Genomic DNA, 26,088 nt, shown 5'->3' on the forward strand with positions numbered 1-26,088 from the left:
GGCGGGCAGCTCGTCCCCGCCCGCCTGGGCCCGTCCCTCCCGGGGGTGTCGGGGGGGGGAACGGGGCTATCTGGGCCGGGCAGCTCCGTTGGCCCCGGGCAGGAATGTCCCTGCGCGCCCAGATAATGTTATTTATATCCCGGGACAGGGCGGTTGCGCTCCCCCCGCCCCGCTCCGGTCCCGGCTCCGGTCCCGGGCCCGTTGCCGTTACCGTTATTCCACCCGCAGCCCCGTGCAGGTGAGAAACGCGACAGCCCCCGGGTGTTACCGGAGGGCAACGGGGATGTGCTGCCCTATGGGGGACGTACCGAAGGGGGGACATACCGGCGGGTACCGGGAATGTGCCGCCCTGGTAGGGGGGGTGGGGGGGCACCGGAGGGTACCGGGGATGTGTCGCGCTCTGGCTGGGGACAAACCCGAGGGTACCGGGGATGTGCTGCTCTGGCGGGGGACGAACCGGAGGGTAGCAGCTGGGACACACCGGAGGGTACCGGGAATATGCCGTCCTGGGAGGGAGGACACCGGAGAGTACCGGGGATATGCTGCCCTGGCGGGGACAAACCGGCGGGTACCAGGGATGTGCCGCCCTGGGAGGGGAGGACGCACCGGAGGGTACCGGCAGAAGTGGGGAGACACTGGGATAGTGCTCGCCGTCGGGACACCGGATTTGGGGAGGGTAACGGAAGGAGCTGGTCCCCGGGGACAAGCTGCCAGCCCCGGGGACGCTGAGTCTAGGGCAGGGGGAACGGGGGGGACGAGGAACCGGGACACCGGCCATCTCCGCGACACCGAGTTTTGGGGGGATACTAGGTCGTATTGTCCGTCCCGGGGGAGATCAGGCTGGGGGTGAGGACACAAAGCAGGCACCAGGACTTGCTGCCCGCCCCGGGGACACTGAGATTTTTTTTGGGGGGGTGGGGGGAGCAGGGGGCACCTAGAGGTGCTGCTCCCTGGGGAGAAGTTGGGGGGACACCGGGTTTGTGGGGGCACCAGGACACTGCCTGTGCCAGGGACACCGGGACTGGGTTGGCACCGGGACACTGCTTGACCTGGGGACACCGGGTTTGGGGGGACACTGGGACACGTTGCCCACCCTGGGGACACCGGGTCCGGGGGTGGAGGTGGGGAGGGGCACCAGGACACTGCGTGTCCTGGGGACAGTGAGTTTGGGGAGAGGACACACCAGGACACGCTGCCCACCCTGGGGACACCGGGCACGGTCTGGGGGAGACGGGGGTGCTGCAAAGCAAAGTTTGGTTCAGGGATGGGAACCCCTCCGGGGGGTGTGCTCAGAGCCCCCTTTTTGCTCGCGTCCCCGCGTGTCCCCCGTGTTACTCTCCCCATGGTTACCGGGAAGGACGGGGCGGGCGAGCGGCGGTGACGTGCTGGGGACACCCTGGGGACATTTCGGCTGGGGGTGGGGGGGACGACTGCAAGTCGGGGGGATCCTGTGTGCTCCCAGTCCTGCCGCACGGGTCGGTGTGGCGTGGTGGGGCTGGGCGGGGAGGATATCACCCACAGCTTGCTTTGTCCGTGGCTGTGGAGCAACTGGGAGAACTGGGAGCTACTGGGAAGTTTTCTGGCTGCTGTGCCTGTGTTGTGTCTCCCCCTTTTCCCCCCCTCCCCCACCTCCTCATCCCGGTGTGGCAATGGTGGGAGGATGCTCATGGGCTGGAGGTGGTGGGGGACACACACCGTCCCCCCCTCTTGCCCACCACCACAATAAACTGAGGGCCACCCAGGGCCCATTTCCCAGCTGCTGGAGTCAGGGAGTGAAGCCACCAGGGGAGCCTTTGCAGGGGTGACAACCCAAGGGGACACCAGTGGGTGCTGGCACCCCTCTCCCCCCCACAGAGGACTGTATTGAAGCGTTTGGCTGCTCTGGGACCCCTAACTTGCGATTTTAGGGCTCTAACTGGTGATTTGGGGGGTCCTAACTGGTGGTTTGGGGGTGAGCAAGGAGGTTCAGGGGCTGGGTGGGCAGCTTCTAAGAAGGCAGGGGGGAGCTGTGCCCATGCCAGGCACAAGGGGAGGTGTCTATTTATAGCCAGAAATGTTAAGGGGGGGGCAGCACGTGTGTGCATGTCACCGCCTGGCGGGTGAGGTGACATGGGACAGGCCTGGCACGGCTGGCATCTGAGTCCAGCCATGGGGGAACCCGAAATGCCAGCGTGGTTGGAATTGGGGCACGCTGTGCCATGCCATGCCATGCCATACCACTGCATGCCACGCCATGCCGTGCTGTGCCATACCGTACCGTTCCACACCGGGCTATGTCACATCATGCCATGCCCATACTGTGCCACGCCAGCCCCAACCACCTCGTGCTGTGCCCAACAGCCATGCCCCAGCAGCACCATCTGCTTCCAGCCCTGGCCACGTGCCGGGTAGGCTGGCAGTGGGGCTGTGGGGATGTCCCCAGGCTCCTGTCCCTTCCCAGCGGGCTGCCCTGGGAGCAGTGGGCAAAGGAGCTGCCAGGCTGCAGGCAGAGGTGGCACGGTGACTGTTCTGGGGTGTTTGGGGGGACACCGGTGAGCTCTGGTGTTTTGGCAGCATGCCGTGGCAGCGAGGGCTGAACTGGGGGGGGGGGTGGCACGGGTGGCAAACCGCTGCCCTGGATGCTGTTAGGGTGCTGAGGGGACATCAGCGTGCCCATGAGGGGGACCTTGGCAATGGCATCATGCCAGGCCCTCACTGGGAAGTGCTGATTCACGGCGTCGAGCTGCCAGCCCGACACTGGGCTGGCCGCAGGACGACGGTGGCAAGGCTGGTATTCCCAGTATGCCCAGTGTTGCCAGTCCTGTCCCTCTGGACGGAGTGACCGTGCCCGGGTGGCAGGTGCCAGGCACGGCTGTGCCAGCCGGGGCTGCTCGGAAGGCGCCGGTGACGGTGGAGGGAGATTTAAAGGGTCAGCGAGTGCCCGCGTGCCAAATGCACATTGGCAGCTCCCTTGGGCCCTGCTTCAGCGTCATCTCCTCCTCTCACTCCTTTCCCTCCCCTCCCCTCCCTCCTCTTCCTCTTCTCCCTTCTCTCCCTTCTCTCCCTCTTCCCCCTCCTCTCTCTCCCTTCCCTGTTTTCCCTCCTCTCTCTCTCTTCCCTCTTCTCTCTCCCCTCCCTCCCCTCCCTCCTCTCTCTCCTCACCCTCCTCCTTGGGTAGTGTGCTGGCCCCACCGTGGTGGTGGTGATGATGATGGTGGTGGTGGTGGGGAAGCTCAGCTGGCTGTGGCAGGTTGCAGAGACCCAACACAATTCAACACACCCATCTGGGTCACAGCGCCTGGGGCAGCCCCTGCTGCTGTTGGGGTGTCCCCAGATGTGGGGTCCCCAGTGTCCTTTTGCTGCAGGGCACACGCTCTAGGTGCCTGCTGGAGTGTGCTGGCAGAGATTCCATGTCCTGCAGGCTCCTGCAGGGCCTGGCTCCATCTGTGTGCCCTGGCATGCTCCTACATGTCCCTGCTCACATGTGTGTGCTCTGGCATGCTCCTACATGTCCCTGCTCACATGTGTGTGCCCTGGCATGCTCCTACATGTCCCTGCTCACATGTGTGTGCTCTGGCATGCTCCTACATGTCCCTGCTCACATGTGTGTGCTCTTTGGCATACCCCTGCATGTCCCTGCTCACATGTGTGTGCCCTAGCATAGTCTGACATGTCCCTGCTCACATGTGTGTGCTCTTTGGCATACCCCTGCATGTCCCTGCTCACATGTGTGTGTTCTTGCTTGGTCTGACATGCTCCTGCATGTCCCTGCTCACATGTGTGTGTTCTTGCTTGGTCTGACATGTCCCTGCTCACATGTGTGTGCCCTGGCATGTTCCTGCATGTCCCTGCTCACATGTGTGTGTTCTTGCTTGGTCTGACATGCTCCTGCATGTCCCTGCTCACATGTGTGTGCTCTGGCATAGTCTGGCATGTCCCTGCTCACTTGTGTGTGCTCTGACATGCTCCTGTGTGTGCTTGCTCACACAAGTGTGTGCCCTGACATGCTCCTGTGCAGCCTGCTCACATGTGTGTGCTCTGACAAGCCCTTGCTGTGTCCTTACTCGCACATGTGTGCTCCTGCAGGCTCTGCCCGGCTCCTCCATGTCCTTGCTCACACACATAGAACCTCAGGAGGTTCACCTGGGCCCAATTCTCAGGCGTGGCCAAGTCCCTCTGGATGGGTTTCTGTCCTTCAGGAGTGTCAGCTGTACCACTCAGCTTGATGGCAATCAGCTAACCTGCTGAAGGTGCCTCCAACCCCCTCTGTGGCAAACTTTCCCCTCTGGAGCCCCAAAGCCTCTCCTGGGGCTCAGCTCCTTGGACATTAGGAAGAAGTTTGGATCTTAGGATGAAGTTTGGGGGCATTAGGGAGAAGTTTTGGACCTTAAGAAGAGCTTTGGATGTTAGGAAGAAGGTTTTGGGGCAGTAGGGAGAAGTTTTGGACCTGAAGAAGAGCTTTGGATGTTAGGAAGAAGGTTTTGGGGCAGTAGGGAGAAGTTTTGGACCTTAAGAAGAGCTTTGGATGTTAGGAAGAAGGTTTTGGGGCAGTAGGGAGAAGTTTTGGACCTGAAGAAGAGCTTTGGATGTTAGGAAGAAGGTTTTGGGGCAGTAGGGAGAAGTTTTGGACCTTAAGAAGAGCTTTGGATGTTAGGAAGAAGGTTTTGGGGCAGTAGGGAGAAGTTTTGGACCTGAAGAAGAGCTTTGGATGTTAGGAAGAAGGTTTTGGGGCAGTAGGGAGAAGTTTTGGACCTCTGGAAGAAGTTTGGGACTTTAGGAAATAGTTTAGACCTTAGGAGAAGTTCTGCCCCATGAAGGCAGTGGAACACTGGAATAGGTTTCCCCTGGGAGGTGGTGCTTGAGGCTCCATCCCTGGAGACATTCAACATCTTGTTGGGGCTGCCCCTGCTGACTGCAGGGGGCTTGGACGAGATGAGCTCTCGAGGTCCCTTCCCACCCGAACCGTTCCATGGTTCCACGATTCCACGTGTGCTCCTGCAGGCTCTGACACACTTCTGCCTGTCCTTGCTCACACACGGGCTGTGTCCCCGCAGGCTGCAGGAGCTGGGAGCCAAAGCCCTGCCTGGGTGCCCGCGATTAGGGCGCAGAGCCCAGCCCAGCCCAGCCCGGCGCTGCCAGCCCTGATAACACCCCAGCTGCCCGCCGGGGGTTCCCTGGGGGGGGGTCCCTGGGATACCCGTGGGGCGGCCACAGCTCCTGGGGACACCAGGGATTCGGGGACAGCCGGGATTTCCCGGGCTGTGCCAAGCACCCATGGCTGAGGGGTGCCAAGGCGCCGGGGTGCCAAGGGGGAGTTATGGTTGGGGGTGGCTCTAACTCAGCTCCCCACACCCCTCAGGGGCCCCAGCAGCCTCCGACAGCTGCTTGGTGGCATTTTTAGATACCGGCCACGTCCTATCTGTGTCTCAAATGTCCCCGGGGGTGGGTGGCCCCCCCCTCGCTGGCAGCTGCCACCTGCTTTGGGCCCCGGGTGCTGACGAAGGCGGTGAGGTGGGTGCCAGCAGCACCCGCCTCACCCTCCTGGGAGCACCCAAGGGTGAGGGGACACCCCTGGGGACCTGGTTTTCGATGCTGGTGGGCAAGCAGGACCCTTGTGGGGGGAAGCATCGCTGTTGGCATGGCTTGGCATCGATTGGCATGGCTTGGCAGCTGAGGTGGGTGTCAGCAGCACCCTTTCACCCCTTCCTGGGGGCGCTCCAAGGGTTGGGAGGACACCCTTGGGAGCTGGTTTTGGATGCTGGTGGGCAAGCAGGAGCCTTGTAGGGGGAAGAAATGCTGTTGGCATGGCATGGCATGGGTTGACATGGGTTGGCACACATTGGCAGCTGAAGTGGGTTCCAGCAGCACCCACTTTCCCTACCCTGGGAACACCCAAAAGTTAAAGGGACACCCTTGGGGACCTGCTTTTGCATGCTGGGGGAAGCAGGACTCCCGTGGGGAGAAGCATCACCATTGGCAAGGGCTGGCATGGCCTGGCAGGGGTTGGCATGGCTTGGCACAGGTTAGCAGCTGAGATGTGTGGCAGTAGCACAATTCTCCCTCTTCCTGAGAGCACCAAAAGCCTGGGGGGGACACCTTTAGGGACCTGGAACTGGATCCTTGTTGGCAAGAAGGACCCCTGTGGGGGGAAGTATTGCTGTTGGCATGGCTCAGCACGGCTCGGCACGGCTTGGCACGCATTGGCAGCTGAGGTGGGTGCCAGCAGCACCTTCCTTTCCCCCCTGGGAGCACCCAAGGGTTGGGGGAGTACTCTTGGGAACCTGTTTTTAGATACATGCAGGCAAGCAGGACCCTTTGTGGGGGGAAGCATCATCGTGGGCACGGCTTGGAATGGCTTGGCGCGGCTCGGCACGGCCTGGCCCAGGCTTTCACACCAGCGAGACGCAGCCCTGAGCCTGCAGCACCCAGGTGCCCCCCAACACCTGGGTGGGGTCAAGGCTAAATCCTCCTGAGCAGCTTAAGCCGCCGCGCTGAGCCGCAAATCCCCCTGCGTGCGGCACGGCCGACGAGCCGCCGCCGGCACCGCGGCGATGCCTGCAGCCTCCCTCCCGTCCCTTCAGGGGCTCCTTCCCGCTAGCCAAGGGCCACCCGGCCGGGGGACACCGTGGGGACCATGACCTCGGCCAACGACTACGAGCAGCTGGAGCTGCAGCAGCCCTACAGCCGCATCAACGTGCGCTGGGACGCCTCCGACGATGAGCTGGACAACGACAACAGCTCCGCGCGGCTCTTCGAGCGCTCCCGCATCAAAGCCCTGGCAGGTCAGAGCTGGGCCCTGGCTGGGTCTTCTCCTGGGGTACTCCTGGGGTTCTATACACTGGCCACAACGACCCCAGGCAGCCCTCCAGGCTGGGGACAGAGTGGTTGGAGAGCAGCCAGGCAGGGAGAGACCTGGGGGTAGTGGTTGACAGCAGCTGAACATGAGCCAGCAGTGTGCCCAGGGGGCCAAGAAGGCCAATGGCATCCTGGCCTGCATCAGGAATAGTGTGGCCAGCAGGAGCAGGGAAGTCATACTGCCCCGGTGCTCAGCACTGGTTACACCACACCTTGAGTCCTGTGTCCAGTTCTGGGCTCCTCAATTCAAGAAAGATGCTGAGATGCTGCAAGGAGTCCAGAGAAGGGCAACAAAGCTGGGGAGGGGTCTGGAGCACAAGGCTGGGGAGAGGTCTGGAGCACAGCCCTGTGAGGAGAGGCTGAGGGAGCTGGGGTTGCTTAGCCTGCAGAAGAGGAGGCTCAGGGGAGACCTTCTTGCTCTCTCCAACTCCCTGAAGGGAGGTTGTAGCCAGGAAGGGGTTGGTCTCTTCTCCCAGGCACCCAGCCCCAGAACAAGAGGACACAGTCTCAAGCTGCACCAGGGGGAAGTTTAGTCTTGAGCTTAGAAAGAATTTCTTCCCAGACAGAGAGATTGCCCATTGGGCTGGGCTGCTCAGGGAGGTGGTGGGGTCGAGGTCCCTGGAGGTGTTTCAGAAGAGCCTGGATGAGGCACTCAGTGCCATGGTCTGGTTGGTTAGTTAGGGTTGGGTGATAGGCTGGACTTGAAGATCTTGGAGGTCTCTTCCAACCTGGTTGACTCTGTGACTCTGTGTCCTTGCTGTCGGTGGGGGCTCACCCTGTGCCCTGCTGCCTCCCTTGTAGATGAGCGGGAGGCGGTGCAGAAGAAAACCTTCACCAAGTGGGTGAACTCGCACCTGGCTCGTGTCACCTGCCGCATCTCGGACCTCTACATGGACCTTCGGGATGGGAGGGTGCTCATCAAGCTGCTGGAGGTGTTGTCAGGAGAACTTCTGGTAGGACTTTTATCCTGGAGAGCCTAGGACCCTTCCCAATCCTTGCCTTCCCAATCCTTGTCTGCCTATTCTTTGCCTTCCCAATCCCTGCCTGCCTATTCCTTGTTTTCCCATTCCTTGTCTTCCTATTCCTTGCCTTCCCAATCCTTGTCTGCCTATTCCTTATCTTCCCAATCCTTGCCTTCCCAATCCTTGCCTTCCCAATCCTTGCCTTCCCAATCCTTGCCTTCCCATGCTATCCCTTGCCCCACCAGCTCTGGTGCTCCCCCACAGCTTGGCCAGCTTTGGTGTTAACCAAGGCTCCAGCGTTGCTGAGGTGGCAGCAGGGACCTTGGTGTTGGCCAAGACTCCCCCAGCCATGGCTGAGGTGGCAGCAGGGGCGTGGTGGAGTCATCCCTGGGCAGGAGGGGGGTTGGCATGGGGGAAGGGAAGGTGCTGAGCGTCGCCATGCCCCAGCCCAAGCCCACCAAGGGCCGGATGCGGATCCACTGCCTGGAGAACGTGGACAAGGCGCTGCAGTTCCTGAAGGAGCAGAGGGTGCACCTGGAGAACATGGGCTCGCACGACATCGTGGATGGCAACCACCGCCTCGTCCTCGGCCTCATCTGGACCATCATCCTCCGCTTCCAGGTGGGGCTGGGCGGATGAGGGGCACCTCGTGGCTCCTTCCCCAGCAGGAGCTTGCCTCCATGGATGTCCTCTTCCAACCCTGGGATGTCCTTTTCCCCCCAGATCCAGGACATCATCGTGCAGACGCAGGAGGGCCAGGAGACGCGCTCCGCCCGCGACGCGCTGCTGCTCTGGTGCCAGATGAAGACAGCAGGGTAGGTGCTGGGACCCACCCCCCACCCTGCTGGGCACCAGGAGTGCCTGGAGGGTGACAGTGCCACCCTGTCCCCCTCACAGGTACCCCCACGTGAACGTCACCAACTTCACCTCAAGTTGGAAGGACGGGCTGGCCTTCAATGCCCTCATCCACAGGCACAGGTAGGTGGCAGGGTGGTGGACAACAGGATGTGCTGAGGTGGTGGTGGTGGTGATGGCACCAGGGAGTGCCCCATGGACATGTCACCACTGTGCCACACCCTCTGTCCCCAGGCCTGAGCTGGTTGACTTCCACAACCTGACCAAATCCAACGCCCGGCACAACCTGGAGCACGCGTTCAGCGTGGCAGAGCGGCACTTGGGCATCACCCCACTCCTTGACCCCGAAGGTGAGGCTGCTGCTGCCAGCCCTCCTGCCCCACTGCACACTGGGGCATGCCCAGAACCTCTGGAGGAACGTGGTTTCCACCCCATGGAAGGACAAATGGTCTGGGTGGGAGCAAAGAAGGGAGCTGATGAAGCTGTGGGGGGTTGCTGGCACTCAGGTGATGCAGAGGGGGGGTCAGGACTGATGCCTCTTCCTCCACCGAGCAGATGTGTTCACGGAGAACCCTGATGAGAAGTCCATCATCACCTACGTGGTGGCCTTCTACCACTACTTCTCCAAGATGAAGGCGCTGGAGGTGGAAGGCAGGCGCCTGGGCAAGGTAATGGATGGCACTGGTCAAGTTGCCCATGAGCCAGCTCTGTGCCTTTGTGGCCAAGAAGGCCAATGGTCTTCTGGGGGCCACAAAGAAGAGTGTGGACATCAGGTCCAGGGAGATTCTCCTTCCCCTTTGCTCTGCCCTGGTGAGGTCATAGCTGGAGTCTTGGCTCCAGTTCTGGGCTCCCCAGTTCAAGAGAGATTGGGAACTGGTGGAGAGAGCCCAGGGGAGGCTCTGAAGGTGCTGAGGGGTCTGGAGCAGCTCTGGGAACAGCAAAAGCTGAGAGCCCTGGGGCTGTGGAGCCTGCAGAAGAGCAGCCCCAGAGGGCAGCTGAGCAATGCTCAGCAAGAACTAAAGGAGCTGTGGGGGGCAAGAGGCTGGGGCCAGATTCTGCTGAGTGGTGCCCAGGGCCAGGCCAAGGGGCAGAGGGCACAAAGTGGCAGGCAGGAGGTTGCCTCTGAAGCTGAGGAGAAAGTTGTTTGGGGTGAGGGTGCTGGAGGCCTGGAGCAGGCTGCCCAGAGAGGTTGTGGAGTGTCCTTGTAACCCCCCCTGGGCATTGCGCTGCTGGGCAAGCTGCTGGGGGTGCCCTGCTTGAGCAGGGGGCTTGGACTGGGTGATCTCCAGAGGTCACTTCCAAGCCCCTCCATGCTGGGATGCTATGAATGAGGTGGCCAGGGGTGGGCTCTGCTGTGGTGCTGACACCCACCGCTTGCCCCACCGCAGGTCATCGAGCACGCCAAGGAGACAGAGAGGATGATTGAGGGCTATGGGGGGTTGGCCTCTGAGCTGCTGACCTGGATCGAGCAGACCATCGCCTCCCTCAACAGCCGCAGCTTCGCCAACTCGCTGGCCGGGGTGCAGCACCAGCTCCAAGCCTTCAGCACCTACCGCACGGTGGAGAAGCCCCCCAAGTAAGGACCCCTGAACCCCCACACCCTCTGGCCATGTAGTGGTGTGGAGGTTTAAGTTGGATATGAGGAACAATTTCTTGCCCTTGAGGGCTGTCAAGACCTGGCCCTGGCTGCCCAGGGTGGTGGTGGAGCTCCCATCCCTGGTGGGGTTTCCAGGCCCTGGAGATGTGGTGCTGAGGGCCATGGTTTGGTGGTGCCCTGGCAGTGCTGGGTGAAGGGTTGGACTCCTATGGTCTTCAAGAGCTTTTCCAGCCAAAACAATTCCGTGATCCTGGTGGGGTTTGGGCACCCGTGGGTGTCCCTGGGCTGAGCTCTTTCTGTGGGGCAGGTTTCAGGAGAAGGGCAACCTGGAGGTGCTGCTCTTCACCATCCAGTCCCGGATGAGGGCCAACAACCAGCGCGTCTACACCCCGCACGAGGGCCGGCTGGTCTCCGACATCAACCGGGTATGGAGCTTGGCCTGGCAGCCTGGCCACGGGCCATGCCATGGGGACATGTGGCTCCTCCTGTGGTGACCTGTGGGCAGCTGCCTCTTCTTCTGGCCTTTGCTCCCCAGGCTGCTTGGGAGGGTCAGTCCACCAGGGCAGGTTGGGTCTGCCCCAGTGTAACACAGATCTGTCTTGGGTTGGGTTGAGTCCATCTGAAAGGCAGTTCAGGTTCATCTCCTGCTGCAGGGCAGGTCTTAGGAGAGGTTGGGTCCCACTCCCAAGGCTGGTTGAGTCCATTTCAGGGCAGTTCAGGTCAGGCTGTAGTAGTTCAGTTCCTGTAGTAGTTCAGGTCTATCTCCTGGGATAGGCTGAATCCATCTCCTGCGAGAGGTCAGATCTTAGAGCAGGGTGGGTTAATCCCAGGGCAATTTAGATCCTTATTGGAGCAGTCTGGGTCCATCTCCTGGGTCAAGTTGAGTTCATCACATAGGGCAGTTCAAGCCTTGGGGCAGTTTGGGTCCATCCTTGGTCAGGTTGGGTCCATCTGAAGGGCAGTTCAGATCCAACAGCAGTCCAGGTCCATCTCCTGAGGCAAGCTGGATCCATTTCCTTGGACAGGTCACATTTTAGGGCAAGTTCTGTCCATCTCCTGGGTCAGATTTGATCCATTTTAGGGCAGTCCAGATCTAGCACATCAGGTCCTGGGGCTTACTGGGTCCATCCCGAGGCAGGTTGGGTCCATCTCCTAAGGCAGTTGAGGTCCATCCCAAGGGAGGCTGGGTCCATCTGCTGAAGCAATTGAGGCCCTAGGACAGTTCAAGTCCATGCCAAGGCAGCTTGGGTCCATATCCCAAGGCAGCTGAGGTCCATGCCAAGGCAGGTTGGGTCCATCTCCTAAGGCAGTTGAGGCCCACCTCTCAAGGCAGTTCAGGTCCATCCTGAGCCAGGTTGTCTCCATCCTGGGTGAGGCTGAGGTCCTCCATCCATGGGTGATGCTGAGGCTCGCTAGCAGAACCAGACACAGGTGGGTGGTGGGACACGGGAGGTGGGTCCCACCCTCACCCAGTGGCCACCTTCCCGCAGGCCTGGGAGCAGCTGGAGAAAGCGGAGCACGAGCGGGAGCTGGCGCTGCGCAACGAGCTGATCCGGCAGGAGAAGCTGGAGCAGCTGGCGCGGCGCTTTGACCGCAAGGCGGCCATGAGGGAAGCCTGGCTGAGCGAGAACCAGCGGCTGGTGGCCCAGGTGAGGCCGGGGCCGACCGCCCTTGGGGACCGGAGCGCCCCCAGCAGGGCCTCACCGTGGGTTTTGTGCCGGCACAGGACAACTTCGGGCAGGACCTGTCGGCGGTGGAGGCGGCCAAGAAGAAGCACGAGGCCATCGAGACGGACACGGCGGCCTACAAGGAGCGGGTGCAGGCCATCGTGGCCGTGGCCAGGGAGCTGGAGCTGGAGGGCTACCACGACGTCCAGCGCATCAACGGGCGCAAGGACAACATCCTGCGGCTCTGGGAGCAGCTCCTGGAGCTGCTGGCCGCTCGCCGCCAGCGCCTGGAGATGAACCTGGCCCTGCAGCACCTCTTCCAGGAGATGCTGCACAGCATCGATTGGATGGACGAGGTCAAGGTGAGCCGTGGGGGCTGGGTACCGCTGTGGGTGGGGTGTGTTGGTCTCACCAGGGCACTATTGCCCAGGTAGATGAGATGCTGGGGTGCTGGTGGTGGCTTTTGGGTAGCAATGGGTGCCAGCAGCCAGAGCTGGCAGTAGATGACAGCTGGGTCTCTCTCGCAGGTGCAATTGGCATCACCTGAATCCGGGAAGCACCTTCTGGAAGCGGAGGAGCTGCTGCAGACCCACCGGCTGCTGGAGCGTGACATGGCCCTCCACGCCGAGAGGACACGAGCCATCAGCGCCGCTGCCCTGCGCTTCGCCGACACCGAGGGTAAGCCTCCCAGCATAGCCCAGCACCACAGCACGGCCAAGGGGAGCCAGCACCACGGCACGGCCAAGGGGAGCCAGCACCACGGCACGGCCAAGGAAAGCCAGGGCCATGGTATGGGCAAGGAAAGCCAGGGCCATGGTATGGCCAAGGGAAGCCAGGGCCATGGTATGGCCAAGGGGAGCCAAGATCATGACATGGCCAAGGGGAGCCAAGATCATGGTACAGCTGAGGGAAGCCATGCTGATGGGTGCCCACCTCACCCCTTATCCAGGCTACCGTCCTTGTGACCCCAAAGTCATCCGAGACCGTGTGAGCCACCTCGAGCTGTGCCGCCGGGAGCTGCAGGCGCTGGCAGCCCGGAGGAGAGCTTTGCTGGAGCAATCCCGATCCCTCTGGACCTGCCTGTGGGAGCTGGACGAAGCTGAGAGCTGGATCAAGGAGCAGGAGCAGCTCTACTCCTCCTTGGACTTTGGGAAGGACCTACCAAGCGTCTTGCTGCTCCAGCGCCGCCACGCTGCCTTTGAAGCCGAGCTGCAGAGCCGGGGTGCCCGCTTGGAGCAGGCGCTGGCCACGGGCGAGGGGCTGGCGGCGGTGGGGCTGGCAACCGGGCAGCTGCGGGAGCGGGGGGCGGCGGTGAGGGCGTTGTGGGGACAACTGGAGGAACGGGCTGCGTCCCGCCGACATGGCTTGAAGAAAGCCGAGAGCTTCTTCCAGTTCCAGGTGGAAGCAGAGGAGCTGGCAGAGGGGCTGCAGGATGCCCGCCGGAGAGCGGGCAGTGAGGAGCTGGGGCAGGATGAATCCCATACCCGTGTCCTGCTGAGGCAGCACCGGGAGCTGCTGGAGGAGCTGGGGGCAGCTCAGGAGCAGCTGGAGAAGCTGGCCCAACAAGCTGAGGGCTTCCCACCGGAGCTGCGTGCCGGCCCCGAGGCGCAGAACCGGCTGCTGGCCCTCCGGCAGCTGTACGCCGAGGTGGCCGCCATGGCCGAGCGGCGTGGCCGGCAGCTGCAGGACGCCCTTGACCTCTACACTGTGTTTGGGGAGAGCGACGCTTGTCACCTCTGGATGGGCTCCAAGGAGACCTGGCTGCGACAGCTGGAGGTCCCCCAGGCGCTGGAGGATCTGGATGTAGCACAGCACAGGTAGGGTTTCCGTGGTGGTGGTGGTGCTACCATGCCGTGTCTCGAGGTATAGGCCCATTCTCAACCGGGTCATCCCCACAGGTTGGATGGGTTGGAGCAGGAGATGGCCACCATGGCTTCCCAGGTTGCCACCATCAACCAGGCAGCCGACGGGCTGGTGGCAAGCAGACATCCCCGCAGCCCCCAGGTCCAGCAGTGCCGGGAGGAGCTCAACAAGAGGTAGGGTGGCAGGGGACAGCAAGGTGAGTGGGTGATGCCGGGGCCATTGGTCCCTGCTATCTCCCATCTCTGTCTTGCAGGTGGGACCAGTTCAAGGAGCTGGTTTCACAGCGTCGCCGGGCGGTGGGCTCGGCCTTGAGGCTCCTCAACTACCGTCTGGAGAGCGAGGAGACCCGGCAGTGGCTGAAGAGCAAAGTCCAAGTGGTGGAGGCCACCGCCGAGCTGGGCCGGGACCTGGCCGGCATCTTGGCCACCCAACGCAAGCTCTATGGCATCGAGCGGGAGCTGGAGGCCACCAAAGACCGTCTGGCCACCCTGCGCTCCCAAGCTGAGCAGGTGGCTGAGGAACGGCCAGAGGTGGCCAGAGAAGCGACCGAGCGGCTGGAGGCGGCGGTGGCCGCCTGGGAGGAGCTCCAGGGGGCCCTGGGGGAACGAGCGGCTTCCCTGGGGGAAGTTGGGCAGCTCCGGAGCTTCCTGCAGGACCTGGACAACTTCCAAGCTTGGCTCTTCGGAGCTCAGAAAGCCGTGGCGGCCACCGACGAGGTGCCGGCTTCTTTGGCCGAGGCGGAGGAGATGCTGCAGCGGCACGAGGCTGCCCGGCGGGACGTGGAGGAGCACGCTGATGCCTTCACTGCCTTGGTGGCAGCTGGGGAGAGGGTCCTGGGAGAGCAGGAGGACCCTGAGTATGAGGTGCTGCGGCAGCGCCTGGGCGGCGTGGAAGCCGGGTGGGCTGCCCTGGCCAAGATGGCAGATGTCCGTCACCGCTTCCTGGTTCAGTGCCGGGACTTCCAGGCGTTCCTCCGGGATGCCAAGCAGGTGGAGATCCTCCTCACCAACCAGGTGGGTGCTCAAGGTGGGTGCCGGAGGGGCGGCCGTGGCTTGGAGGTGCCCCCAGAACGGTGCTGACCCCTCGTTGTGTCCCCCAGGAGTACACCTTGGCCCACCTGGAGCTGCCCACCACGCCAGAGGGCTCGGCTGCCGCCCTGCGCCGCTTCCAGGACTTCCGTGCCGGCATGGAGAGCGGCACTGAGAAGGTCCCCGAGGTGGTGGCTGGCGGCACCAAGCTGGTGGCTGAGGGGAACATCTTTGCCGAGAAGATCACGGAGAAGTGCCAGGCTCTCCAGCAGCGGTGAGTGTGGGGAGGGACAGGTGGGGTGGGCAGCATGTGGGTAGCAGGGCTGCTGCTGACCGCCTTTGGTCGCCCTTCCAGGCACGGAGCTGTCGTGGCCAAGGCAGAGGAAGCAGCAGGTTTGCTGCAGGACAACCACGAGCTGCAGACCTTCCTGCAGAGCTGCCGGGAGGTAGGAATGTGGCATGGCTGGTGGCACCAGGGGGTTCCCACCAGGCAAGCTCTGACACCTCTTGCCCTCAGCTCGACGCCTGGGTGGAGGACAAGATGCTGACCCTGCAGGACGTCTCCTACGGCGGTGCCCGTGGCCTCCACGGCAAGTGGCAGAAGCACCAAGCCTTCATGGCCGAGCTGGCACCCACCCAGGGCTGGCTGGAGAAGATCGAGACGGTGGGTGGTGGCGCTGGAGGGGTGGGGGGGAGGGTGGCGTGCAGCCGACGGGTGATGGCCACCAACCGCTTTGGTGTCGCCGGCAGGAGGGGCAGGAGCTGGCGAGCCGGAAGCCGCAGCACGGCCAGGCGGTGAGGCAGCGGCTGTCGGAGCTCCGCGGGCGCTGGGATGGGATGCGCCGGGCGGCCGAGGAGAAGGGACAGAAGCTGTTCGAGGCCAGCCGAGCCGAGCTCTACGCCCGGAGCTGTGGAGAGCTGGAGAGCTTGCTGGGACGGGCGGAGGAGGAGCTGCGTGCCACCGAGCAAGCCAAGGACCTCAGCGCCACCAACCTGCTGCTGAAGAGGTTGACGGTGGGTTGGTGGTGCGGGGCCAGGACGGCGCTGCAGGGGTGGAAGGGTGGTGGTGATGCTTCAGCCTGAGGTTTGAGTAGGGTTGTGCTGCCCCACGGTTGGGGTGCGAGGTGCTGGGTCGCGTTGCCAAGCAGGGTGGACTGGTGGCTTGGGGGTCACGAAGCTGCCTCTGCTCCTCACCTCCTGTGGTTCTCCTCCACTTAGAGACTGGAAGAGCAAGTGAGAACGTGGATGAAGGAGTTGGAGGAGCTGGAGAGTCAGGCACCCCCAGCTGCTGGGGATGTGCCAGACGCTGAAGGACAGGAGCAGAGGCTCCGGCAGCGATTCCTTGAGCTGCTGGAGCCACTGGAGAGGAGGAGGAAGGAGCTGGAGAACGCCAAAGCTGTGTACCAGCTTGAGAGGGATCTGGAGGATGAGGTGGTGAGCATCCAGGGGAGCACCTGGGGAGGTTTAGGTCGGGCATGAGGAACAATTTCTTGCCCTCGAGAGTTGTCAAGGACTGGTCCAGGCTGCTCAGGGCTGTGGTGGAGTCCTCATCCCTGGGGGGGTTTCAAAGCCGTGGAGATGTGGTGCTGAAGGCCATGGTTTAGTGGTGCCCTGGCAGTGCTGGGTGAATGATGGACTCCAAGGTCTCTTCCAACCCAAACAATTCCATGACTCCTTGATCCTTGGTGTGGTGGGATCTGGTGTGCTGGGGGGCACCCATGGGTGCCATGTGGTGCTCAGTGGGTGCCCTTGCCCACAGCTCTGGGTACAGGAAAGGCTGCCCCTGGCAAGGTCAACGGAGCATGGCACCGACCTCCCAAGTGTGCAACGCTTGACCAAGAGGAACGAGGTGAGCTGTGGTGCAGCATCAACACCCAAACACCACCCCTGCTGGTCCCCTGGGGCCACCCCAACCATGGGTGACCCCTATGGTGACCACCCAAACCATGGGTGACCCCTCTGATGACCACCCACCCTACTGGCAGACGCTGCAGAAGGAGCTGGCAGGTCATGCCCCACGCCTGACTGAGGTGCTGAGCCGGGGAGAGGAGGTGGTTGGTGGTGACCAGGCAAGGCCAGAGCTGGTGAAGAAGGTGCAGGAGCTGCAGGAGCTGTGGGAGGCCCTGCGGGCAGAGGCGGCTGCCCGGCAGCGGCGGCTGAGGGAGGCTGGCGAGGCTCAGCAGTACTACCAGGATGCCAGCGAGGCCGAGGCCTGGGTCAGCGAGCAGGAGCTCTTCATGGGAGCTGAGGAGAAGCCAAAGGTGAGGGGTGGCTCCTCATGGTGCCCCTGGGGTTTGGGCAGGGCTCAGGGCTGTGCCATGCTGGGGCATCCTAAGTCAACTTAGTTTATGGTGTGGGTGATGCTAAATTTTGCCTGGTAACATGGTGTGCCATCCCATCTATCCCATGCCATCCCATCTATCCCATGCCATCCCATCTATCCCATGCCATGCTCTACCAGCCTATGCCATCCATGCCATCTATCCCATGCCACGCTCTACAGTCCTATGCTATCCATGCAATGCCATGCCATCCATGCAGCCCAATGCCATGCCATGCCATGCAACCTATACCACTCTATGCCATGCCATTAGAAGTCATCCCATGCCATACTATGCCATGCTATGCCACCTATGCCACAGTGTGCTGTGTCACTACAGGTCATCCCATGCCATGTGTGGTAGTTTTAGGCTATGCTTTTAAAATGTTAATGTTAATATTGGGAGGGAAATTTCAACCCCCCACACCATGCCATCCCTGCCACCCTATGCCACACCATCACAGCTCCTCCCACCCCGTCCCACGCTTGACCATTGCAGCCCATCCCACACTTCACCATCCCATGTCTCCCCATCCCGTGCCAAGCTGTGCCACCCCACCCCGTGTCATGCTCCCTGTGCTGAGCTCCCCACTGCATCAGACATACCCATAGGGTGGGCACTGGGGCTGGACCGTGGTCCCTGTGCCACGGCCGTGCCAGTGCTGATGGGTACTGGTGTCCCCCGTGGCATAGGACGAGGAGAGCGGCTCGGTGATGCTGAAGAGACACATCCGGCAGCAGAGGTCCATCGAGGACTACGGCCAGACCATCAAGGAGCTGGCAGGGAGGGCTCAGCAGCTGCTCTCTGCCGGCCACCCTGAGGGGTAGGTGCCACCACCACCACCTCTCCCTTGTCCCTTGGGGCGACCCCATGGCGGTGGGTGGTCGGTGGGAGCTCCGACAGCATTGTCTGCTGCCCTAGTTGGGTGGCACCACCAAGGCTACAGCGGGGAGGTGGTGGCAGAGAGGGGACACGGGCCGGGGCGGGGGGAGGTGGGAACACAAAGCTAGTGCTTAACCATGAGGAGCCACCGCCCCCACGCTGGTGAGATGGGTGGCTGAGGGCCGTCTCTTGCCGGGTGAGAACTGGGGTGTCTGTGTGCCGGGGCCGCGCAGGGAGCAGATCATCCGGCTGCAGGGCCAGGTGGACAAGCACTACGCGGGGCTGAAGGAGGCGGCCGAGGAGCGCCGCCGGCGCCTGGAGCACATGTCCCGCCTCTTCCAGCTGAAGCGGGAGGTGGAAGACCTGGAGCAGTGGATTGCCGAGCGCGATGTGGTCGCCTCCTCCCAGGAGATGGGGCAGGATCTGGATCACGTCACGGTGAGTGAGGAGGATTTGGGGTAGGAGGGGTGATGCAAAAGCGGTTTGGGTTTTTTTTGTCTGGGGGGAGGGCAAACTCAGCTGGTCCTGAGGTGGGTCCAGAAAGGGGCAATGAAGCTGGGGAAGGGTCTCAAACACCTCCAGGGATGTTTTTTTTTGCAACCAAAACAACTCTATGATTCTCTGGCTGGCTTTTTCTGTCCTCTCCATGAAGCTGTTGAGGGAGAAGTTCCGGGAGTTCGCCCGGGAGACAGGCAGCGTGGGGCAGGAGCGCGTGGACCGCGTCAACCTCACCATCGAGGACCTGATCGATGCAGGGCATTCGGAGGCAGCCACCATGGCTGAGTGGAAGGATGGCCTGAACGAGAGCTGGGCTGACCTCCTGGAGCTCATAGACACCCGCATGCAGCTCCTCGCTGCCTCCCATGACCTCCACAAGTACTTCTACGATGGCACCGAGCTCCTGGCCCTCATCGCTGCCCGGCGCCAGGAGCTGCCCCAGGACCTGGGCGAGGACGTTGGCACGGTGGAGGCTTTCCACCGCATGCACAGCGCCTTTGAGAGGGACCTGCAGCTGCTGGAGACACAGGTGAGGATGCACCGTGGGGCTGGTGGAGATGTCCTGGCAGCACCACCAGCACTCAGCATCCTGAGGTGCTGGAACAGGTCCAGAGGAGGGCAACAAAGCTGGGGAAAGGTCTGGAGAACAGGGCTGGGGAGGAGCAGCTGAGGGTGTTGAGCCTGGAGAAAAGGAGACTGAGGGGAGACCTTCTGGCTCTCTGCAACTCCCTGTAAGGAGGTTGGAGCCAGGTGTGGGTTGAGCTCTTCTGCCAAGGAACAAGTGACAGAACAAAAGGAAATGGCCGCAAGTTGCCCCAGGGGCATGAGCAACAATTTCTTCTCCTTGAGGGCTGTCAAGGCCTGGCCCAGGCTGCCCAGGGCAGTGGTAGAGCCCTCATCCCTGGAGGGCTTTCAGAGCTGCAGAGCTGTGGTGCTGAGGGCCATGATTTAGTGGTGCCCTGGCAGTGCTGGGTGAAAGGTTGGAGACTCCACGATCTCGAAGGTCTCTTCCCACCCAACCCATTCTGCGATTCCATGATTCCATCCCCACGTTCTCCGACTCCACGGGGCAGGTCCAGCAGTTTCGGGACACGGCCTCACGGCTGCAGACTGCCTACGCCGGGGAGAAGGCAGCTGGCATCCAGGAGCAGGAGCAGGAGGTGGCCCGAGCCCTGCGAGAGCTGCTGGAGGCGTGCAGCGGGCGGCGGGCACGGCTGGTGGACACGGCTGACAGGCATCGCTTCTTCAGCATGGCGCGGGACCTGCTCTCCTGGATGGAGAGCACCGTGCGGCAGATCGAGACGCAGGAGAAACCCAGGTACGGCTGCGCGGCGCCTGGCACCGTTGGAGGGCAGCTGGCGCCGCTGGGTGCGATGTGGCACCGTTTGGGGGAGCCCGGTGCCAAGGGCAGCGCTGACGGCAGGGCCCCTCTGTCTCTCCAGGGATGTCTCCTCAGTGGAGCTGCTCATGAAGTACCACCAAGGCATCAGAGCGGAGGTGGATGCCCGGGGCAAGAACTTCACCACCTGCATCGAGCTGGGCAAGAAGCTGCTGCAGCGCAAGCACCAGGACTCGCCTGAGGTGAGGGCAGCAGCTGGGACTGGGGGTGGGGCCGGGGGGGACACGGTGCCACCAAGGACACCTCGTGATGATGCTTTGTCACAGATCAAGGAGAAGCTGGTGGAGGTGGTGGAGAAGAGGAAAGCCATGATGGAAACGTGGGAGCAGCGATGGGAGAGGCTGCGGCTCCGTGAGTGTGCTGGTGGAGCTTGGCGGGGGGGGGTGGGGATGGTGGTGCTGGTAGTGATGTTGATAGTGGTGGTGTTGATGGTGCTGTTGATGGTGGTGCTGTTGATGGTGATGTTGATGGTAGTGGTGGTGGTGATGGAGATAGTGGCAACAGTGATGATGGTGCTGCTGGTGATGATGGTGGTGATGATGGTGATGGTAATGGTGGCAGTGGTGGTGGTGATGGAGATGGAGATAGTGGTGATAGTGATGATGGTGCTGTTGGTGGTGGTGATGTTGGTGATGGTAATGGTGGCAGTGGTGGTGGTGATGGAGATGGAGATAGTGGTGATAGTGATGATGGTGCTGGTGGTGGTGGTGATGATGGTGGCAGTGGTGGTGGTGATGGAGATAGTGGTGATAGTAATGGTGGTGCTGCTGGTGATGATGGTGGCTTAATGGTGGTGATGTTGATGGCAGTGATGGTGATGGTGGTGATGATGACGGTGGTGAGGCTGATGACGGCGGTGCTGGTGGTGCTGGTGGTGGCTGGGGTCTGACGCTGCCCATCCCTGCCCACAGTACTGGAGGTGTGCCAGTTCTCCCGGGACGCTTCGGTGGCCGAGTCGTGGCTGATGGCTCAGGAGCCCTACCTGGCCAGCAGCGACTACGGGCAGACGGTGGACGCGGTGGAGAAGCTCCTCAAGCGGCACGAGGCCTTCGAGAAGTCCTCAGCCACCTGGGAGGAGCGCATCGCCGCCCTGAGGAAGCTGACCACGGTGAGGAAGGCTCCGGAGGGGGCGTGCCTGGTCCCCTTCCTCAGTTTCCCCAGCATCCCCAGCAAGCCCTAACGCCTTCGCCTCCTTCCCCGGGCAGTTGGAGCTCCTGGACGGGCGGACGCCGCGCGAGGGGGCGGCACAGGAGGGGGTGACGCGCGCCCAGGGCCCTGACTACCGCCTGGAGCTGGATGGGGAGCTGGAGGCCAGGTAAGAGAAGCCTTCAGAGCAGTGAATCCGTGAAGATGAAGAGGGGCTGCAGGTCGAGCCCTGCCACGCCGGGGCTTTCACCCCTTAGGAGGTCCCAGAAGGACCACAGCTGCGTTTCCCCAGCTGGGTTGAGGGCCTCGCGCTCTTCTGGGGTCCCTGAGCTGGTTGCCTCCCTGCTGCAGGTCTGACGAGGAGGAGGAGGAGAAGAGGAAGGACACAAGCACGCAAGATACCTCTCCGCCCACCACCGATGGACTAGAGCCGGTCAGTTCTTGAGTTTAGCTTTGTCTTTCCCTGGAAACGTGTCCCTGCATGTCCCACAGCTCCTGGCACACCCTGTGATTGTGGCCTTCACCTTCACCTTCACCTTGACCCTGGCATGTGGACAGCTCCCAGCACCCCCAGCCCCTGCCTCCTTCCTTGCCTTGTGTTGAATAAATGCTTAATGACCCCGAAGTGGCTGGGTGGGCACCTGGGTGCTGCACTGTCCCCTTCACCCCGGCTCTTGGCATGGCCAGGACGTCCCTGTAGTGGCTTGGAGCACCCCAGGACCAGGCTGGAGCAAACTGGTGGCGGCAAGCACCCATGGGCGCTCCAGGGCCGGAGCATCCATCCCAGCGTGGCTGATCTTGGCCACCACTCTCTGCTGTCACCAAGGCAACGTGTCACTGGAGGAACCCATGGGGACACCAACCAGACCCACAGTACCCAACTTGACAAGCACTCAGCCCTGGGCACGGGGTTGGCTCTGCCCCAGCACAGAGGAGACATCAGGCAGAGGTGCCCAGGGGCACATGGGCATGGAGCTCCTGGCTGGTCACACTCAGCATGTGGTCATTGTGGCATTGCCATCTCCTGGGCATCTCCATCCCATGGGGTTGTCACCCTGCAAGGCATCATCACTCCATGGGGCATTATCATCCTGCAAGGCATCATCACTCCATGGGGCATTGTCACCCCAGGAGGCATCATCACTCCATGGGGCATTGCCACCTTGCAGGGCATCATCGTCCCCCGTGGGGTATTGTCACCCCACAAGGCATTGCCACATAGCAAGACATCAACACCCCGTGGGCAATTGTCACCCCACTGGGAATCAGCACCCTTTGGGGCATCACCTCAAGAGATGTCATCACTGTATGGGGCACCATCACTCTGTGAGGCACTATCACCCTGCAAGACATCACCACCCCATGGGGCATTGCCACCCTGTGGGGGCATCGTTGCTCCATGTGGCTTCATCATCCCATGGGGCATTGCCACCCTGTGAGGGCATCATTACTCCATGTGGCTTCACCACCCTGCAGGGCATTGTCACCCTACAAACCATCAGCATCCTGTGTGACATCATTACCCAGCATGGCATTGTCACCCCCTGGGGCATCGTTACTCTACATGGCATCGTCACCCTGGGTGGCACTGTCACCACACCAGCTGTCAGCATTCTGTGGGACATCATTACTCACCATGGCATTGTCACCCTCTGGGCTATTGTCACTCCCAGGGCATTGTCACTTTCTCTGCCAGCCACCTCATGCTTGCTGCCAGCCTCTTTGCTCCTCCTGCCTGCCTGGGGACAGGGTTGCCCTCTGGTCATTCTGCTTGCTTGGGGACAAGGACTATTTTTGTCTCTTCTACCTGCTTGGAGACATGGGCATCTCCTGGCTCTTTGGGGACAGGGTATCCCTCTACCTGCCTGGGGACATGGGCATCTCCTGGCTCTTTGGAGACAAGATCACTTTTGCCTTCCTGGGGACAGGGTCCCTGAATAACTACTTAGGGACAAGACCATTTCTACCACCTTGGGGACATGAGCATCTTCTGGCTCCTTGGGGACAAGATCCTCCTCTGCCTGCTTGGGGACCTGGCCACTTTCACCTGCTTGGGGGCGTGAGCATCTTCTGGCTTCTTGGGGACAAGACCCCCCTCTGCCTGCTTGGGTGCATGAACATCTTCTGGCTCCTTAGGGACAGAGTCCCCCTCTGCCTACTTGGGGACCTGGCCACTTTCACCTGCTTGGGGACATGAGCATCTTCTGGCTTCTTGAGGACAGAGTCCCCCTCTGCCTGCTTGGGTGCATGACATCTGGCTCCTTAGGGACAGGGTCCCCCGCTGCCTGCTTGGGGACATGGGTATCTTCTGGCTTCCTGGGGACAAGACCCCCCTGTGCCTGCTTGAGGACATGGCTGCTGCTGTCTGCTGGAGCCTCCTGTCCCCTTCTATGTGGGGATGAGAGCACTGCCAGCCTGATGGGGACATGGGCATCTCCTGGCTGCCAGGGACAGTGTCCCTCTTGGCAGGACACATGGCAGGACTTCCTCGTGGTGCCAACAGCCACTGCTCCCAGGTGCAGCAAGTGTGGGAGGGCATCCCTGGATGGGCACCATGGTCCCCAGCCTGTGTCCCCCACTGTCCCCAAACCCCAGTGGGGAGGACATCACCACCAGGGCTTCTTGCATGGCTCAACCCCATTGCTGCACATCTGGGATAGGGAACCCTGGCACCACCCTGAGCCCATGAGGTGGGTACCAGGGCAGGGCTTGTTGGGATCCTCCCAGCAGCCAGCACTTGGAGCTGGTGGAGTCACTGACAGTGCAAGCTGGGGTTGGCATGCCCCTAGTTGGCTAAGCCACCAATTTGGAGACCCACTGAGGACATGGAACCACAGGGAGATGCTACTGGAGAGGGGACATCAGCAAGGCAGCTCCAAGGGCTTCCTGCCTGGCTCAACCCCACCACCCCATACCTAGGAGGGGGACAACCCTGGCACCACCCTGAGCCCAAGGTGTGGGTGTCAGGGCAGGACCACGTCCCAGTAGCCACCACTCGGAGCTGGTGGAGCCACTGACCGTGACAGCTGGGGCTGACCTGCGCCAGTTGGCTAAGCCACCAGCTCGGGGGACCCGCTGGGGACCTCGGACCACAAGCAGATGCCAGCATGGGAGGGCACAGCCCTTCCAGGCGTGGCTTTGGGCGGTGGGCGGCCCCGCCGCGGCGTAACGGCGCTGTTGCTTTGCGGCAGCTGGCACGGACGGTGGGCAACGAGAAGCTGGTGTCACCGAGCCCGAGGCCACCCCGGGACGAGCTGGAGGAACCGGCCACGCTGCCAGCCCGCACCTGCAACGTCCAGCTCGAAGGCTACCTCGGCCGCAAGCACGACCTGGAAGCGGCCACCAAGCGGGCATCCAACCGGTAGGCACGGTGCCGGTGGCACCCGGCAGGGATACCCTGGGCACAGGAGGAAGGTGCCGAGCTGACGGTGGCATTGTGGCGGCAGGTCGTGGAGCACCAGGTACTGCGTGCTGAGGGGGGGCCAGTTGGCCTTCTTCAAGGATGCCAAGAGCCGGGCACTGGGCTTGCCGTGCCACGGCGAGGAGCCCCTGGGGCTGCGGGATGCCCTCTGCGAGGTGGCAGCCGGCTACAAGAAGAAGAAGCATGTCTTCAAACTCAGGTAAGGGGGCTGGCGCTGGCACGAGGTGGCACGGCGTGGGGTGGCACGGCCCTCACTGCCGCCCGTGTTCTGTCCCCAGGCTCAGCAACGGCAGCGAGTGGCTCTTCCACGGCAAGGATGAGGTGAGGGCAGGGAGGGGGTATGGGGAGGCTGGAGATAGCCAAGGGGGAGAGGGGACCACAGGGTGGTTGGTGATGCCCGAGGGATGTGGCAGTGGACAGCAGTGCCCAGGGGGGCAGAGGGTGGCTGGTAGTAGCCAGGGGAATATGGGGTGGCCAGTGGTGCCCAGGAGGACACAAGATGGGCTGGAGATGACTGGGGGACAGAGGGGACCACAGGGTCGTTGGTGGTGCCCAAGGGACATGGCAGTGGCCAGGGGAAAAGAATGTGGCAGGTGGTGCCCGAGAGGACACAGGAGTGGCTGAAGATGCCCAGAGGATAGAGTGAATGCCCAGGGGAACATGGGGTGGCCAGGAATGCCGTGGTTGGGGGGGTTGGCAATGCCCAAGGGGCCATGGGTGCCATGGTGAGGTGGCATAAGGTCCCTGGTGGTGCCTGGGGGACATGGTAGTGGCCAGCAGTGCCCAGGGGTGACATCAGAACATGAAGGGAGGAGCTGGTGGTGTCCCAGGGGTACATGGGATGACCAGAGGTACCACCAGGACATGGTGCCCGGGGCATGTGGTGGAGCCATGTGGGTCATGAACACAGAGTGGGAGGGTTGGCAATGCCCAAGAGCCCATGGGGTGGCCAGGGGTGCCATGGGGACGTGGTGGGGGAAGCTGGTGGTGTCTCAGGGGTACACTGGATGACCAGAAATGCTACCAGGACACAGTGCCCAGGGGAACACGGTGTGGCCAGAGGTGCCATCAGGACGTGGTTGAGGGGTTGGTGATGCCCAGGGTGACATGCTGTGCCATGAGTTCATGGTGGCAAGCTGGCATTGCTCAGAGGGACATGAGCGACCGGGGAAGATGTGGGGCAGGGGGGTGGCTGGGAGGGGGACAGGGGAAGGCTCCAGAGGAACCTGGAGTTTGAAGCCGATGCCCACGGCCGTGCCCACACAGGAGGAGCTCCACGCTTGGCTGCAGGGACTGAGCGCTGCCATCAGCGAGTGCCAGGGCAGCTGGGGCAAGGCCCAGAGCTTACCCTTGACCTTGGCACCTCCGGAACACCCCCTGCCCCGGAAGGACAAAGAGAAACGGTTCAGCTTCTTCCCAAAAAAGAAATAACCCCCATGAGGGGACCTGACCCACGTGGGCACCGACCCGTCCCGCGTGGGCACCGACCCGTCCCGCGTGGGCACCGACCCGTCCCGCGTGTGCCACGCCACCCCTGTGACCTCCACCTCCAGCTGGGTCTCCAGGGGTAGGAGGAGGAACCTGGCCACGCCTTGTGTGTGCCCAGCCCCTCCCC

At 62.2% G+C, this 26,088-nt stretch overlaps 1 protein-coding gene across 1 annotated transcript; it reads left to right on the forward strand.

Moving 5' to 3' along the window:
* The first annotated feature begins 115 nt into the window (after positions 1–115).
* SPTB (spectrin beta, erythrocytic) lies at positions 116–26,062 on the forward strand. The gene is made up of 36 exons (XM_054171963.1): positions 116–238; positions 6,561–6,761; positions 7,636–7,787; positions 8,244–8,417; positions 8,520–8,611; positions 8,694–8,774; positions 8,886–9,001; positions 9,207–9,319; positions 10,040–10,227; positions 10,556–10,673; positions 11,739–11,897; positions 11,975–12,277; positions 12,443–12,593; positions 12,865–13,732; positions 13,814–13,951; positions 14,032–14,791; positions 14,878–15,080; positions 15,162–15,252; positions 15,324–15,470; positions 15,557–15,820; positions 16,025–16,240; positions 16,566–16,655; positions 16,792–17,067; positions 17,820–17,950; positions 18,243–18,447; positions 18,662–19,036; positions 19,581–19,825; positions 19,950–20,088; positions 20,173–20,257; positions 20,818–21,014; positions 21,112–21,221; positions 21,404–21,485; positions 24,244–24,413; positions 24,499–24,672; positions 24,752–24,794; positions 25,740–26,062. Exons 2-36 carry the CDS (start codon positions 6,614–6,616, stop codon positions 25,902–25,904), a joined length of 6,969 nt encoding a protein of 2,322 aa, XP_054027938.1. The 5' UTR covers positions 116–238; positions 6,561–6,613; the 3' UTR covers positions 25,905–26,062.
* Positions 26,063–26,088: the final 26 nt, after the last annotated feature.

Source organism: Dryobates pubescens, chromosome 22 (genome assembly GCF_014839835.1).
Source record: "Dryobates pubescens isolate bDryPub1 chromosome 22, bDryPub1.pri, whole genome shotgun sequence".
NCBI classification, from domain to species: Eukaryota; Metazoa; Chordata; class Aves; order Piciformes; family Picidae; genus Dryobates; species Dryobates pubescens.

Bases quoted from the DNA above. Each gene is read 5' to 3' on its own strand.
- SPTB (XM_054171963.1), top strand. From the start codon at position 6,614: ATGACCTCGGCCAACGACTACGAGCAGCTGGAGCTGCAGCAGCCCTAC. The intron at 10,674-11,738 runs GTATGGAGCTTG...ACCTTCCCGCAG, and splicing joins TGGTCTCCGACATCAACCGG to GCCTGGGAGCAGCTGGAGAA. The intron at 15,081-15,161 runs GTGAGTGTGGGG...TCGCCCTTCCAG, and splicing joins TGCCAGGCTCTCCAGCAGCG to GCACGGAGCTGTCGTGGCCA.